Below are 17,110 nucleotides of genomic sequence, written 5' to 3' on the forward strand. Positions count from 1 at the left end.
AAAGCTAAGTCTTGTGAGGGTGGGTGTTCATAGCCATTTTTCCTAGATACAAAACATATAACAGATGCTCATTGAATACTTGTTGGAGACTTCCTTTTATTTTTTACAATCAAGCAAAAATATGCCTAGTAGTCTAGATAATTTTAAGTTAGTGGATGGATTTGGTACATTGCTAGTAATTACAAAATAAGTGCTTTTTCTGAGCAACTATACTTGTACTGAACTATTTAATTCTTACAATAAGCCTATCAGATTCAGGTACCAGTGAAGAATCTGAGAAGCAGAAGCAAAGTGATATAACCAAGATCACATAGCTATTAAGTGTTAAAGCTGGCTATTTACAATAGCCAGGACATGGACGCAACCTAAGTGTCCATCGACAGATGAATGGATAAAGAAGATGTGGCACATATATGCAATGGAACATTACTCAGCCATAAAAAGAAACGAAATTGAGCTATTTGTAGTGAGGTGGATGGACCTAGAGTCTGTCATACAGAGTGAAGTAAGTCAGAAAGAGAAAAACAAATACTGTATGCTAACACATATATATGGAATTTTTTAAAAAAGGTCATGAAGAACCTAGGGGCAAGATGGGAATAAAGACAGAGACCTACTAGAGAATGGACTTGAGGATACAGGGAGGGGGAAGGGTAAGCTGGGACAAAGTGAGAGAGTGGCATGGAGTTATATATACTACCAAATGTAAAATAGATAACTAGTGGGAAGCAGTCGCATAGCACAGGGAAATCAGCTCGGTGCTTTGTGACCACCTAGAGGGGTGGGATAGGGAGGGTGGGAGGGAGATGAAAGAGGGAGGGTATATGGGGATGTATGGATACGTAGAGCTGACTCACTTTTTGATACAGCAGAAACTAATACACCATTGTAAAGCAATTATACTCCAATAAAAACGTTTAAAAAACAAAAAGTGTTAGGGCTGGAATCTGATTCTAGACCTCAGACTTTTTAAACTACTAAATTGATATCGTATTCAACTTTTCACTTCTGTTGTTTTACTTTGTATGTAGAAGACCTAGACATCTAAAGGGCCGTTGAAATTCAAAATTTAGGAAAACCAGAATATGAAAGTTATTGTAAGGCTTTTTACCAATCTCCTTCACCCTGTTTGAGTGTAATACTAATAACTGTAGTGGTCTGATCTTTAGGTAATTTGCCTATTTTAATAATATGAGCCAAAATTTATTAAATGTTTATTTTATCATGTGTTAAGCTAGGTGCTTTATGTCCATTATTTGATATCTTCAGAAAAATGTTTCTTGTACATTACATTTTTGTTCCATTAACCAACCAAATAAATAGAAAGGAGTTGCTAAGGCCATACCACAGGCCATACCACTGCTAACTGCACACCCAATATCTCTGGGTCTACCACACCTCACTACTTTTTTTCTGAAAATATTAGGTGAACATTCCTTGTGGTAAGATTTATACTTCTAGGGATTGTCCAAGTTACTTTGTGGTAAACATAATTGTTCAAAGTAAGCTTCTCTCTTCCTATAGGTGAAGGAAATACTGGTACTGCAGAGTCCTCTTTTTCCCAGGAGATTTCTAGAGAGCAACAGCCATCATCAGCATCTGAAAGACAGACCCCTCGAGCACCTCAGTCACCAAGACGCCCACCACACCCACTTCCCCCAAGACTGACCATTCATGCTCCACCTCAAGAGTTAGGACCACCAGTTCAGGTATTAAAAATACTAGTCATTCTGAAAATTTTACTTGAAAAAATGTTGGGTTTTTTTCTCCCTTTCTTTCCATTAGCAATTACTTTGTTTTTCCCCAGAAATTAAGTGAACGTTCTAATGTTTGGTATATTTTTGTAAAATTTTTGAGCTGAAACTAATCTCTGAATTATTTTCCCTGAAATATGGCAGTAATTTACTTCATAGAGGAAGTGAACTTTGGAAAGGCAAGGCTTATTAAAGTTGTATATAAAGTGAGATGATTATATTCATAGAAAATAAAAGTCTCCTCGCTGTTTTTACAGGTTAAAGAAAATTTTCTTGGATTTTAATTAAAATAAAATGTATTTCAGCATCTGTCCACCATTTGTTTTGAAGGTTTCTTTCTCTAAGGTGCACTTTTTTAAAAAAAAAAAAAGGAAATTTCTGTTCTGCTTAACAGAACTTCTTTTCCTCTTATTTTTTTGCAATCACATATATTAATATCCACTATTAAAGTTCATGAAAGTGTGCATAACCCTTTCCATGTAACACTCTTTGTAGTAGGATTGGACATCTCTTATCAGAAGCTCTTGAAGAAATAGCAGGAAAAGTACAAAGGCTCTATTAATCATGTAGCTTGAGTCTTACTCTGTAGCGTGCTAAACACTGTCAAGTGTAGATTCTACTAAAATACCACTGATGAAGATAACCTCATCTTCTGAAAATATAAAGTCTTACAGGATTGTTTATGGATCCTGCAAAATATGCCAATTCTATCAATTTAGAATTGTCTAAATTGGGAAACAGTTTACAAGTAGTACGGCTGTTTGAGCTCCAAAGGATAATTAAACTTTAAGATCAAAGGATACTTACTAACACTTAAATTAAGGAGATAGGAACTAAGTTAGATCGGAACCTACAAATAGGATCAGAGTTTGGTTTTACATTTTGGTTAATATTATCTACTGGCTAATAAAATATTTGTCTCTTGGTTAATATTATGGTCTATAATTAAAAACATGTCGTTGTTTACAAAATGGATTTCTTTAGTACTGGTACAAGATTAGTAGCAGTTTTTCCTAAGAAAAATCCCAGTGATTACATTATCTGCTAACATTTCAGTTATTTTATTACCAGCGTATGATAAGCCATATCTGTTAATATTTGGTGTTTCTTTCATTGCCTAATTCCTTAAAACAAATGAAATTCCTTTCTTGACATAGAGAATCCAGATGACCCGGAGGCAGTCTGTAGGACGTGGGCTTCAGTTGACTCCAGGAATAGGTGGCATGGTAAGTACCTACCTGTCGTGTAAAAGTGATTCATTTGTTCAACAGTTATTTGTGTAGTCCATACGTATGCTCCTGTCATGCCTGTTTAGTACTTGTTTTCTGTCTTTTTAGCAGCAGCATTTTTTTGATGATGAAGATAGAACAGTTCCAAGTACCCCAACTCTTGTTGTGCCACATCGTACTGATGGATTTGCTGAAGCAATTCAGTAAGTCAGTGAGAGGGAAACCTACTTTGTGACTAATCAAATTCTTCCTGTTTCCCTGTTAACTTGATTACATTTGATTGATTCATTGTTTGTTAAGTCCTATGCTATGTACTAAGCAGTTGAGGGTAGGAGGGTTGAGGGTGTAGTGTTGGGGAAAATCACATAGAGGTGAATGAAGTACAGTTGCTTCCATCAGGAATTTGAAATTTAAAGGCAGTATAACAATGGTTAAGAGCATGGACTTTAGAGTTAGAATGCCTGGGTTGGAACCTAGCTGTACTGCTTACTAGCTATGTCAAGTTGCTGGGTTCTCTGTTCCTGAGTATCTTCATTTTATTAATAAGAATAATAATACAATAGTTCTTACCTCATAAGTTGTGAGAATTAAATGAATTTATGTTAACATGTTTATAATATCACCAGGCACATAATAAATGCTTTACAGGTGTTGGTGAAGGTATTGGTAATTACAGTGATCATGATGGAAAATATTGTTGTGAAAGCTAAGCATATGCACAACTAACAATAACCTAAACAATCTAGGAGAATAGAGGCATAAGCAATAGGCTTTGTTTATATAAACGAGGGAGTGATTTATTCTAACACTTAGGGGAAGAGAATCTGAGAGGACTTAATGGGGACAACATTAAATTGAGTCTTGGAAAAAAACACCTAAAACTTACTGAGCATCCCCATGAATCAGTTTATTTAATCTTCGTAACTATGAAGATAGATACTATTATTTCATTTACAGATAAGGAAGCACAGAGATGCTAACAAATTTTTCAGAGGTCAGACAGCTAGGAAGTGACTGTTTATTTCAAACCAGTCTGGCTCTAGAACCTATTTTAACGCTTGTGCTATACCACTCCTTTTAAAGAATAAAAAGGCTTTCCACGTGGAGGTGCACATGTTTAATTGTGGCTGAAGTATCAGTTGCATGACAGGATGTACCTGAAGAATAGAATGAAAATGTTTCTACAAACTTGGGGAATGATTGATGTTTCTGTAGTATGTGGCAACATATGGCCGTCAGAACCAGTTTTAAACTTGCTCAGTTAACCACAACTCACCTCAGCTAACACAATTTTACAAGCCAACTGATCATTGTCAGCCCCATCCTTCCAAAAGTCAGCCAGTCAGAAACAGACTCACTCCTAAAGAACTGCTGAGTGCCAGCCAATCAACAGCATTCTCACATAGCTCAGAAGAATTTAATGTCCTTCTAATAGAAGAATAACTTATGGAGACAGGTTTAAAAATTCACCTGAGACTGTCCTTAACTAAAGCAATAGTGTGAAACAGAAAAAAAAATAGATTCAAGAGTTACTACTGAGGTAGAATCCATAAACATCAGTAGCTGACTAGCCAAGAAAGGTTAGGGTAAGGAGTGGGCAAAGAGTGAGATAATGCTATTTTATATCCTGGATTATGGGCAGAAAGATGGATGGTAGTGTTATTAGGTCAGCGAGAAAACAAATTTCTAGCCATCTAATATTAAAGTTTTTTTCCAGACCTTGGGAGCCACCTAGTGAATTCTTTCAGATAAGAAATGGGCTTGAGAGGTGACCTGACTTATCTATGACTAAACGTTGAAAACTGAGACAAAACTTTTTTCATGACTTTATTCTTTTTTTATTACATTTCATGTTCAGTTTATGTTGCTTTCAATATATCTACATAGAGATTTCTAGCAGATTCAAGAAATGTGAGGTGTAGTTCAGGACAGCTGAAAGCTATTTATGTATAAATCATGTATATATAGATCACATAATATGAATCACACGATTTATATTGTTGCTAAATTCTTGACAACTGATATTTTGAAAATATTTTCATAAATGAGAATTCCTTTATCAACTTTATTTTCAAACTGTTTTCTTCCTACTTTGTTTATGCTTATTCTTCCTTCTTCCTATAGTCTTTCCATCATTGCAGTTTAAACAAGGTAACTTTAAGTGTCAAATTAATTTTTGTCTGTTTAGTTCCCCACAGGTTGCTGGTGTTCCTAGATTCCGTTTTGGGCCACCTGAAGATATGCCACAAACGAGTTCTAGTCACTCTGATCTTGGCCAACTTGCTTCTCAAGGAGGTAAATCGCTAAATAAAAGCTTAGCTCTCCTGGATTTGCATGTATTTTGATAATAAGCTGTTCTGACATGATTTTTTTTAAGTGAGCAAATATTAATGTAAAAAAGTCTATATCTAAATAAACCCTATCCTAATTTATGGAAGAAGCTATAATATATTTACTACTTATTAAGCACTGCCTTACATATTAGTCTTTACAGCAAAATTTTCAGTTCTTTGGGCATAATGACTAGCTTTTACATTTGTATCTCTTTTGGCTTTTAGTATAGTATCAGGAGTATCTGTTGTGCTAATAAATATACCTAGGTACTAACCAGCCATTTTAAAGTTGTTGGAAGGAATACGGCATATTTTTTGTTTAGTTTGACATTTGACATTCCTAGTTAAGTGTATAAAACTAGTTAGATATTTTCCATTAACATTAAAAATAAGAAAAATAAAATGTTAAAAAAAACGTGGAATAAAATGACCCCTAACATAAGCAATAGCAGTTGGTTATTTGGACATGAATTGTGCTATTTCTGGAATTAATTACCTTTTAATCATTGGTTGGCATTCATAGAACCCGCTATATTTCTGGGAAGCAATTATGGCATTTTGTAAGTGAATAGGGAACGCATGCTGTTTTAATAATAAGCCCAAAACAAAGATTAATCTGCAGCCCTCGTGTAAGTCATGCAATACATCTTAGTCCCTGGTGGTTTAGGATGTGAGGTCTAACACTGCTTCCCTCTACCAATATGAAATTGTGAGTTGACTTCAGAGGAATTCACAATTTTATGTGGCTTTATTATAGGACACTTCCAAGACTTGGAAGTCAGATCTAGGCTTAAAGTGGAATGCTACCAGTTTACTAGTAACTTTGGGAAAGTTAATTAATCTCTTTGAAATTCAGTTTCTTTAGCAAAAAGGAGACTAATAATACCTTGCTGTTTTGGTGTAGAGTAGATTCAAACACAGTACCTAGTTCATAGTTGGGCACTCAGTAAAGTTAGCTTGTACAAAACTTATAAGAGCATTTTAGCTGTTTTTTATTTAGGGTTACTTAAATTAGTGTTAGGGAGCTTAAAGGAAACATTTAAATTGTATTTACATTTTTGAGGGGTTGATTTTTGCTTGATGGGCTAATTGTGGGCTCCAACAAATTTGTGTGTCTCCACTGATTAGTTTTTTTCTTTTAGATGTCTGGGATATTGACAATATTTTGTTCTTTCAATCATTAATATTCAGAATTGTCTTTAGGTTTGGGAATGTATGAAACACCCCTCTTCCTAGCTCACGAAGAGGAGTCGGGTGGCCGAAGTGTTCCCACTACTCCTCTGCAAGTAGCAGCCCCGGGTAGGTATCAAAGGCAGATCAATAGATTATGTGTTATAATGGTAAAATGGAAACCTGTGATATATCTTCTAGCTAAAAATTAGAGAAACCACAAAGTTGTTAAAGTTTTCATTGCTTTTCTGGTCTTTCATTTTTTCAAGTGACTGTATTTACTGAGAGTACCACCTCTGATGCTTCAGAGCATGCTTCTCAGTCTGTTCCAATGGTGACAACATCCACTGGCACTTTATCCACAACAAATGAAACAGCAACAGGTGATGATGGAGATGAAGTATTTGTGGAGGCAGAATCTGAAGGGTAAATGTTTACCGTGTAATTTTTGCTTGCTTAAACTTGTCAGACTTTTACATTTTTTTTTTAAGCCAGGAAGCAACAGTCTCTTGAGCTGTGTTTTCAGTAGCATCCTGTTACAAAAGTAAACCAAACCATATATTTTGGAAAACTAATTTTTGCACAAAATAACATATTTTAAGACTTAAGACATTGTTATTACAGAAGACAAATAATTTTTTAAAAGATTATCTCCTTGAAAATTGCATGATGCATTCTAGAACAAAGTAGTCTTTAGAATCACCCTTCCATTAATATCGCTGCTTGAACTTTTCCCCAAGAAAGAAGGCTTTCTGTGAAAATTAGGAAATATTAGGAAATGACTCAATTTTCCATTTAGTAGTGGGCTCTCAAGCAAACCTCACCTATTTTTTATTTACGTGCATTTAGAACTTGGTCTGAAACACTAACTTGTTAAAAATCAGAAATCTTCAAGACCTGACTGTTTTTAGCACATCAGTTATAAACAAAGTTTAACAAAAGAAGTATTTCATAACAAATCATCTGGGCTTTTTTAAACCAAAGGAGGTGGAGTAATTTAATGGAAAGAACCATTGGACAGTGGTTTTGGAGAAGTTTAACTTTCAAGGTGGAACCTGATTCTTCATAAAATAAAAAAAGTTGGACTGCTTCATAGTCAGAAGCATAGCTATAAGTAGAACCCAGATTTCCTAGGTAGAGCTCAGAGGTTTTGTTTTATTTAGCAACATTTTCTTAGTGTAATTACAGGCCAACTCTAGTATATAAGAAAAAAGGCAGGTCTATTATTATGCCTCTAACACAGTGCTGCTTAATTTGGGGAAAGTTACAGATCCTGCTGAAAATACTAGCTGCCTTTAATTCCATACCATGTATGCAGGTCCCTTTATATATGTCATTTCTAAACCACACAGTATCTCTGCAAAGTATTATCTCCGTTTTACAAATAAGAAAGCTCAGACTCTGAACATTAAAATAACTTGCGTAGGCTGCACTTCACCAGTTCTTCTCAACTTTAGCAGAGTCATGAGAGGTATCTTTCAGGTACATTGTTATTAACAAGTGTACTAAAGTTTGCAGACGATAAAAACTGGAACAGATTCAAGTTATTCTTGTACTCTTATCTCCCTCACTTGCTTTTTGATGTACTTTCTTGAATGGGAGAGAGAGAGAGAAAAATGGAGTTATAGCTTTGAGCCAGGAATTCACCTACCCTAGCCTGTCTCATCTGGGCTAGAGCCCATGGTGAAATAGTGGTATATTACTAATAGTTGTAACCGTTGTGAATTATTTTAGTACTCTGCTTTCCTAGAATGTTGTTTTGTGGTGTATCAAAATCTGGATAATATATCTGTTGTGAATATCAGGAATGTGAACATCTTTTGTCAAAAAGAAAAAACAACAACAGCAAAAGAGAGGAAAAAGCAAAAATTAAAATTGAAACATGTCCTAGTGAGAAAAGGAGTGAGGAAAATGGAGCTTGAGCTCTCTTTTCCCCTGCCTTTTAAAAAAAGTGTATGGTTACCAATATCAGAGACTGCAGTTTTGAGTTGGAGGGGAGCTCTGGGTTATTTAAATGGTAGACTATCGAAAAATAAAGTTTGGGGAAAATTTAGGATACATTCTAGGATCAGTTTTGTATTTTCTAATCAATTTTTGTTTTCCTTTCTTAGTATTAGTTCAGAAGCAGGCCTCGAAATTGATAGCCAGCAGGAAGAAGAGCCTGTTCAGGCATCTGATGAGTCAGATCTTCCTTCCACCAGCCAGGACCCTCCTTCCAGTTCTTCTGTAGGTAAGTTCCTGCTCTTGACTACTGTACAGCTTTTATACATCAAACTTGTTTGCAAAAGATCCTGCTCTGTTAGTTACAATTCATAATTCTTTTTTCCTTGACTTTTAAAATGCTTCATTTAAAAGAGAAATTTTATTTTATTAAAAGGAACTTGGCTTATAGGGAATTGGTTACATTAGAGGTGCTATAGGGGTTGTGAGGGATGGGTTATTAGGAGAGAAGCTAAGGAGTAGTACTCCAGGCCTCCTGCCTGTGTTTAAACCAGAGCAGCTCCTTTTTTATTTCTTCTGAATATTAGGTTCTACATGAGATTTGGTATGGAGGGTTGAGGGTTGGGAGGCCTGTTGCTTCAAAAAAAAAAAAAAAAAAAAATTGAAATTTACTGATATAAATAGTTTTAAAGTTTGGTTTTTCACGTTTTTGAAGTTAACTTTGAAAAGGGCTATTTTATGTATCTTTCTTGCAATAAAAATTAATTATGCAGGACCTTTTAAAAAATAATTAACATTCATTGAGCACTTACTGTATATCAGACAGCATTCTAAGCCCTTTACCTATATTTACTCGCTTAATTCTCACACCAACCCAACGTGGTAAGCACGCATACCCATTTCATAGTAATGGAAACTGAGTCACAAAAGGTTGAAAAATTCCTTCCAAGTCACATAGTGAGTAAATAATGGGCAAGCCAAGATGCAAACTCAAGAAGTTCGACTCCAGAGACTCCACTCTTAAAACAGTATACTACACTAGCTTATCTATCTCAAAGTTTTTAGGTAGGGAATTACTTTTATTATTGAAGAAATACATACTCAGTCATCCTCTCTGATTGTTTTCATTTTAAATTGTTTATAGCAGTAATCCTCAAACTCTGTCATAGAACCTTCAGGTTTTATGGAAGACCTGCTCAGTTACTACTTTTTTCAATCATGGAACTTTCCTATCTCAAGATATGTTCTCCCTTTTAGCCGCTTTTCTGTGACACATCAACCTATAGCCAACATCCCCAGGTTCAGATCCTGTATCTGCCTTTTAACAGCTAGTAACTTTAAATCTCTGCTCATTTCATTGTGAAATATGGGCATTCATAGCTCATCTTGCAGTCAAGATTTAAAATAATGTATGTAAATTATATCTCAATGCTTTACACACAGTAAGAAGGCCCCCCAAAATTGTAGCTGTCATAGTTACTAGTAAAACAGTAATATTATTAATAATACAATACAATAACTGAAGTTCTGTGCCTCCAGTTATATCCTGATGTCCCATGAGAATTGTCTTTCCTCAGCAGGAGAATTGGTACTAGCTATATCTTATCAGAGCTTGCATAAGAAAATATGGTTCTTGTTCCTTTTACAGTATAATATGAAATTAGGGTGTTCTTAAATTTATTTGACAACATACAATACTAAACCTCCCCATCTAAGCAATTATCCATTTGGTCAGCAAATACTTAAGTGCCCACCGAGTGCCAGGCAATTTCACAAAAACATTACTAAGAAAATGGTATTTAAGGAAAGACCTGAAAGAGGTAAGGGAGCAAAGCTGTGCAGCTATTCAGGGGAAGGTGTTCCAGGATGAGAGAAATAGTAGATGCAAAGTCCATAAGGCAGCGGTGTGATGTGTTCAGGGTCAGCAAGGAGGCCTTTGTGGCTGGAGCACAGTAAGGACAGAGAGAGACTAGCAGGAGGTAACAGAGTGGGGGAGGAAAGATCTAGGAGACCATTGGAATTTCTTTGGCTTTCATGGATGTAGCAGGTTTTTGGAGGACTTCAAACAGCGTGGTAACATGATCTGCTTTAAAGACTTAACAGTATCAGTTTTGCTGCTGTGTAGAGAAGAGACTGAAAGTGAGTAATGGACAAACAAAGAGAAAGTTTGGAGGATATTGCAATAATTCAAGGTAAAAATGATGTATTAGACAGGATGGTAGAGTCAAGGTCGTGAGAAGTAGTCAGATTTGGGATATATATTTAACTTAGAGCTTGCGGGCTTCCCTGGTGGCGCAGTGGTTGAGAATCTGCTTGCCGATGCAGGGGACATGGGTTCGTGCCCCAGTCCGGGAAGATCCTATATGCCGCGGAGTGGCTAGGCCCGTGAGCCATGGCCGCTGAGCCTGCGCATCTGGAGCCTGTGCTGCGCAACGGGAGAGGCCACAACAGTGAGAGCCCGCGTACCGCAAAATAAAAAAATAGATAAAAATAAATTAGAGCTTGCAAGATTTTCTAATGATTGGATTGGGGACATCTGGAAAAGAGAAGAGTCAGATATGACTCATGTTATATTGTAATGGACTGTTGTTTCCTGAGGGATGTGGTATTTTGTTTCCCATTGTATTCCCCAACCCCTAGCACAGTGTCTGATAAATGGATAGGCACCAAGTACATATTTATTATTAAATTAGTAGAGTGAATGAATGAAAAAAGTCAAAAAGAACTTTTTTCTTAACTTTTTACCTTTTCTGTTTGTTAAATGTCCCTTGTTAAAAAAACAACATTTAAATATTGAAAGCAATGGGCACCTCTGCATTTTATCCATGCATTCATTTAGTAATTAGTTTTTGTCGCTATAACTGCTTTCTTGTTTATTAACTTGCTTTCTTGTGTATTAATGCTTTTCTTAGATACCAGCAGTAGTCAGCCAAAGCCTTTCAGACGAGTAAGACTTCAGACAACATTGAGACAAGGTGTCCGTGGTCGTCAGTTTAACAGACAGAGAGGTAAATTTCTAACATATTGATCACGTGATAGGATGTGGGATAGTAATAAATGGAATGAGTTTTCTAATCCTTAAGCCTCCAATGTGTATCTAGTTTTTTTAAAACGTTCCAAGGGTTGATTAAATAAGTATACATTGAGCATATGATGTTTACTAATCTGTAAACATCTTGCAGACAAGTTTGTATACCATAGGTATATCATGAATATGTGCTTACATTTTATTTTTATTCATTTCTTCCTTAAATTCATGGTATAATCTGGAAAAGCTAAACTGTTACAGTGCTATGTAGATGTAACTACTTGTTACTTCTCTGCCTATTGTTGTTATACTTTTTATACAGCAGAATAAAGCTTTGTGACTTGTTTAGCTAGTAAAAAGAAATGTAAAATTTCAATATCTCTGTTTTCCAATGTAACTGTTAGAGATTGCATTCATGTAATAAAACATTAATCTGATTGTTGTAAGTTCCATTGAAGATGTGACATATCTAACAGCCTTTTGTCTACATGCCTGCACACTTGATCTTAAAAATTTTTATAATGAACTAGGTTAAGTGAATAGTTTTGAGCTAACTTTTTAAAAGATGCATTCAGTTTAATTCTTTTTCTCTCTTATAGGTATGAGCCATGCAATGGGAGGGAGAGGAGGAATAAATAGAGGAAATATTAATTAAATGTTCTATAAACTATAATAACTGTGAATAAGCTAGTCAAATCTGTTTTAGTGTAATGATTGTCGAGTTAAAAAACATTTTTGTATTTAAATTGGTATGCTTATATCAACATTCTTTATTAATAAAATGTGTTTCAGTGTCAAAATTTATCATTCTTTTCTTCATTTTAGTTAGTCGATTCTTCCTTTGCCCATCAGTCTAAGGACAGTTGTACCAGACATTAGATAAGGTCTGTCCAGAACGAGTAGTAATGCCTCTTGCTGTTCTAGTTGGCACATCGATGTTATAGTATTGATCTAAACAAAAGAGAAGTCACTTTTTCAATTAAAAAGAAAACAAAACACTTGAACTTAAAAATAGTTTATATTTATTATTATACTCAAAGACAGTATTTATCATTTTAATATCAGAAATGTATTAATTAATTTGAACTTTCTGACAAAGAGAAAAACAATTGCCTTGACTGATCTTTCACCATCTTTCAATAAAATTAGGTTTAACTCTGCTTTTTCAAAGTAAGAATTTGAGAAAACCCAGTTAGTTTAAAAAATAATTCATTTGGGTTTTATTCTTTTTTTGGGAGGGGGGGTTTATTCTTTAAAAAAATACATTCTGATGACACTTATATAGGCAGAAGAACTTATATTTTTATGGATTTTTCAAGGAAAAATATCCCAGGTAATATAATTTTGTTAATAAAATTAGTTTCTCAGCAACTTCTTTCTGATCTTACAGACTGTGTAATGATGTAAATCAGTACAACTTCGTGGCAAACAAGACCTCTGTTAAACGCCACAGATAATAGAAGTAAAATATTGTTTTCAGTAGCAGTTTTACTCAATTAATTGGATGTTTCTTCGTAATAGGCTTTAATCTCATGAATGATAGGGCAGAAATGAATTGCAATCCATTCAATTTAATTGAAAGTAAAGCAAAAATCTAAACTTTCTCTTCTTCAGAATAATTAGAATAAGTGATGTAATTTAATTTCTCACCTTCAGTCACCATTGAACACTTGTTTTTGCTTTGAATTTATTCATGTTTCAGAGATTAGATACCATCTTCAGAAAGCTATTAAGACTTTACTTAATAACTTACCTTTAGAAAAGGCATAGTAATCGTAGCCATCAGGTTTTCTGATGTTGGGCAGTGATACAGCTGAAGTAACCACATTTGGAAGTCCTCTCCACAGTGTACTCACTTTAACTTCATTATGGAGGAAACCTGCAGATGACACTTTAAAGGTTTCAGATTGAAAGGCAATGTACTGTATTGGAAAAAGCATCTGTTCAAGTCAAACAGACCTGGGTTTTAATCCCAGTTTGGTCACTCAGTAGCTCTGTTACCTTGGGTGAGTTAACTTCAATGCCTCAGCTTTTGCTATCTCTGATATGGTACAAATATCTACCTTTTAGGACTGTTTTAAGGATTACAGATTTGGATTTAATGTTCTTGGTTAATGGTATTATAATTAACAAGCCTGAATAAATTGCCTTTCTTAGCCACAAAGAAAAAAGGATTGATCTTTGGTCATTCATTGAAGCAAATTGATGTTTTGCATCAATTTATTATTATTAGAATAATACTAAGGGTTATATGGTCAGTATTTATATTTAATAAGCCATACTCTGTAAGAAACTATTACATCTACTTCATGTGTAAGAATTTTTAACACAGTAAAAAATATTACCTTTGTCTTGATAAGTGACTCTGATGGGTGAATAGTGAATTCTGATGGTGTGTGTTTGAGAAGGCTCTATAGCACGTTCAAATCGATGTCTCCTAACCTGTGTCGTTTCTCCATACACTGGATAACTTATAGCAAGCTTTCTTCTAGTACACTTTTGGGTGGGTTCCTGTTTATAAGTATACTGCTGAATGCTGCCACCTATGATGAATTAGAAAATCACATACAATATGAAAATTAATTTTAATTCCCAAAAGAGATGGAAAAGAGCTTTTACAAGGTAGAGGAAACAATGTTTTTCATAAAGTATGTCCAGACATTAATAATGGTTATTAGTCAAGGTATTATAAAAATAATTACTAAATCTCGAAGTACTTGTGAATAAAGCCAACAAATTGCATAGTTATATATTTAACTTTGAAAATAAATGACATTCTTTATATCAATGTCCTGAAAACTCATGAAATTGTGATTTGCATGTTGAGAGAGCTAAATACTTCTTACTGCCCTTTTTATTTTTTAATTGAAAATACTTGATTCTAGCCATTAAAGATATCTTTTGACAGTAAACCCTATAATAAATGGAAATATTGAATAAAATTTTCCTGGCAGATCACTCCTTAAAAGTTTTTTTAATTTTGTCAATTATGTAACACATACCTCTCTTGAAAAAATACACAGATTCAGGTCTGTTCTTGTATTTAGCTACTGAGAGAGCTGCCACTATTTTTCCATTTAGTCCTCCAAATCCTTTGGAAATTAGTTTGGGATACCCTGCATCTTTTATATCATCGGTGAAACGCCAGTACTGAGAATCCTGGTAATTAAAAAGAGGAAATGATGTGAACAGCTTTTTTAAAAGGTTGAAAAGGAAAAAAAAGGTTAGGAACTCATTCTTACATTTAAGTATAGGGAGAAAGTTTTAACTTAGTTAAGTATTTGAATAAGTTGACAATGTTACCAAATTGAGTGTTAACTATTTATTAAATTTTAATGATAGTTTATTAAAATATGGAGACCCTTCTGAAGTGGAGGTTAAATTGTCATAATAAAGAATAACTATTTGCTGATTTCTCTCACAAAGATATTTTTCTTACCTTAAAGAAGAAAGTTTTTCCTTCACAGTTGCATCTAGTAAAAACAGTATCAATGGGGGAGGGAATGCCCCAAACTTCAGTAATTCTACGAGGTGGAGATGGTGGACTGAATGCATTTAGCATCCAGAAATAATGACCTAAAATTGAAAGTGATGATCAGCCTACAAACTGAATGAAGACTAAAACCTATCCCAGAAGAAATCAAAATGAAATCTTTTAAAAACAGTTTATCATAAAGAAGCAGATTGAATGTGTTAACAAGCATTCTATGATGTTTAGTCAGAATTTTTAGTACTAATACAGAAGGTAGTATTTGAACATTTCTGAGAGTAGATATTTCTCAAGTCTGAAATTTAGCATAACTTAAAATATTTTAGTTTCCCAGCTTCTCTAGGAAGAGCCTTCTGGCTTTGTGATTTACAGAAAATGACTTATCTCTCATTTTCTTTACCTGTTAGCATTAAGGAGTTATAATTAAATAACTTTATTTTGTTTGTTACTTTACTATGTCCAGTTTTGTTAATCCAATATTTTGGTATTTACCCTCAGGTCCTTATAATACTGTGTGAGGTAAGTTCATCAATCAGGTTTCCCTCCAGGAAGCTCAGCCCAAACGTGTACTCTCCCATGGCTCTTGCTCTCATAAACACCAAGAAAAAAACAAGGGGCAGAAAAAGAAATGTGTGCAAAACTCACCTCGAAATGCAACTAATGTCCCATTGCGCAAAGTAGTCAGTCCATCTACCGGCTTACCGTTGCATAAATTAGTCTCATCTAAAACAAATTAACACAAATTAAGCCAATATAAAAGTGAGAAAAGTGTTCCGTTCTTTTCAAAATAGAACCCACTGGGTTCTATTTCCTCTGTTCACCCTTTCCTAAGCTCTTGAAGAGTATAATTTGAGGTACATGTATTTCAGAGGTGAAAAAGAAGTGATATATTTCATAGTTGTTTTACTTAAAGGTGATATTATTCAAAAAGTGTTATATAAAAATAAATTATGAACTGGAATGTGTAAGGGTACCTGATCTTCTAAATTAGACAAGTATTGGATATTCGATCGAAACGTGAAATTCTGTTTCTCAATTCTGATTGCCCTGTGGAATTGGTTTGGAAAACAATATTGCAGATTTTTGCAATCCTAGGTTATTACTTGATTTTCCAAATAACAAAATAAACTTACTGTGATTACCCCTCTGCTTACCTGTAGAGAAGATGCAAAACTTCACAAGTTCAGGGTTCTAAATAATATATATCAATAGAATAATACTAAATCAGGGCATCCTGGTTCAGAAAGATTTAAGTTAACATTGTCAATTTTAAACATGAAAGTAACTGATTCATATTACCTGAAAACACGGGGTTGATGCCAATGCCTTGACTGGGTCCTCTCCCTATGAAATCAGTGCCTGGAATAACTATAGGAGTTAACACAGGGGGCCTAGGAATCATGTGAGGTTTTTCTCCTTCAGTAGCATCTGCATCTTCATTCTTTGGATTTACTTCGATTATTTCTGAGTTGGGAGTTTGGTTAGGGCTGGTGGTGGTTTGGAGCTTGGCTTCTGCTAAAGAGGTAGGGTTTGATTTAGGCACTGCTGATGTCATCTTTGGGGGAGTTGGTGTAGTCTTCTGTTTTCTCACTTTAGGTGTTTTTGTCTTTTTGGTACAAGTGAGCTTTTTGGGTGCTTTGGTTGGTTTTTGGGGTTTAGGAGTTGTCACTTGAGCGTTAGTAGCTGTACCTTTTGGTATAGCTGTTGTTGGTTCAGGTTTGCTTGTAGTCTCTTCAGTTGTCTTTTTTGTTGCTGTCATTACTTTGGGTGCAAGAGTTGTTGCTTTAAGAGTAATTTTGGATGATGCCATGGTATCAGTTGTGTCTTTTTCTGTGGCCTTGTCTTTAGCTGTTGTAGTCATTTCAGGTTTGGTCACTTTAGGAGCCTTGGTTGTAGGTACAGCAGGCTCCTTGGGACTGTTTTCAAGAGTCTTTGGTGTGGGTTCTACAGGAAACTCAGGAGTTGATTCAGCAGGGCTCTTAGGAGTAGTGGGAGGCTCCATGGTGATAGTTGAAGTAGAGGCCTCTGAGGTGGTTGGAGCAGGTGTATTAGGAGAACTTGGAGTAGGTTCCTTGGGGGTGGCAGAAGCTGGCTCCTTGGGGGTGGTGGGAGCAGGCACCTTGGTGGTGGTGGGAGCTGGCTCTTTGGTGGTGATGGGTGTAGAT

General features: G+C 35.1%; 2 protein-coding genes across 3 annotated transcripts in view; one reads left to right on the top strand and one right to left on the bottom strand.

The window, feature by feature from the left end:
• TPR (translocated promoter region, nuclear basket protein) overlaps positions 1-12,255 on the top strand; it is a 64,713-nt gene extending 52,458 nt beyond the window's left edge. The window contains exons 44-52 of the mRNA XM_029228935.1: positions 1,525-1,709; positions 2,912-2,980; positions 3,092-3,186; positions 5,172-5,278; positions 6,520-6,615; positions 6,756-6,912; positions 8,598-8,716; positions 11,340-11,435; positions 12,055-12,255. Of these exons, the coding sequence (XP_029084768.1) occupies positions 1,525-1,709; positions 2,912-2,980; positions 3,092-3,186; positions 5,172-5,278; positions 6,520-6,615; positions 6,756-6,912; positions 8,598-8,716; positions 11,340-11,435; positions 12,055-12,110 (980 nt within the window). The 3' untranslated portion in view covers positions 12,111-12,255. The remainder of the gene's footprint in view (positions 1-1,524; positions 1,710-2,911; positions 2,981-3,091; positions 3,187-5,171; positions 5,279-6,519; positions 6,616-6,755; positions 6,913-8,597; positions 8,717-11,339; positions 11,436-12,054) is intronic.
• PRG4 (proteoglycan 4) overlaps positions 11,450-17,110 on the bottom strand; it is a 21,150-nt gene continuing 15,489 nt past the window's right edge. Inside the window, exons 4-10 of one of the 2 annotated variants that reach the window (XM_029228938.1) lie at positions 16,245-17,110; positions 15,591-15,668; positions 14,895-15,031; positions 14,458-14,614; positions 13,801-13,998; positions 13,209-13,334; positions 11,450-12,406 (exon numbers count right to left, since the gene is read on the bottom strand). The exon at positions 16,245-17,110 is cut by the window's right edge and continues 1,021 nt beyond it. In XM_029228938.1, the coding sequence (XP_029084771.1) occupies positions 12,309-12,406; positions 13,209-13,334; positions 13,801-13,998; positions 14,458-14,614; positions 14,895-15,031; positions 15,591-15,668; positions 16,245-17,110 (1,660 nt within the window). In that variant the 3' untranslated portion in view covers positions 11,450-12,308. Of the gene's footprint in view, positions 12,407-13,208; positions 13,347-13,800; positions 13,999-14,457; positions 14,615-14,894; positions 15,032-15,590; positions 15,669-16,244 lie in introns of both variants that reach the window. The other variant, XM_029228937.1, reaches the window with a different exon arrangement.

Source organism: Monodon monoceros, unplaced genomic scaffold (genome assembly GCF_005190385.1).
Source record: "Monodon monoceros isolate NGI ecotype Baffin Bay Population unplaced genomic scaffold, NGI_Narwhal_1 Super_Scaffold_18, whole genome shotgun sequence".
Lineage (NCBI taxonomy): Eukaryota > Metazoa > Chordata > Mammalia > Artiodactyla > Monodontidae > Monodon > Monodon monoceros.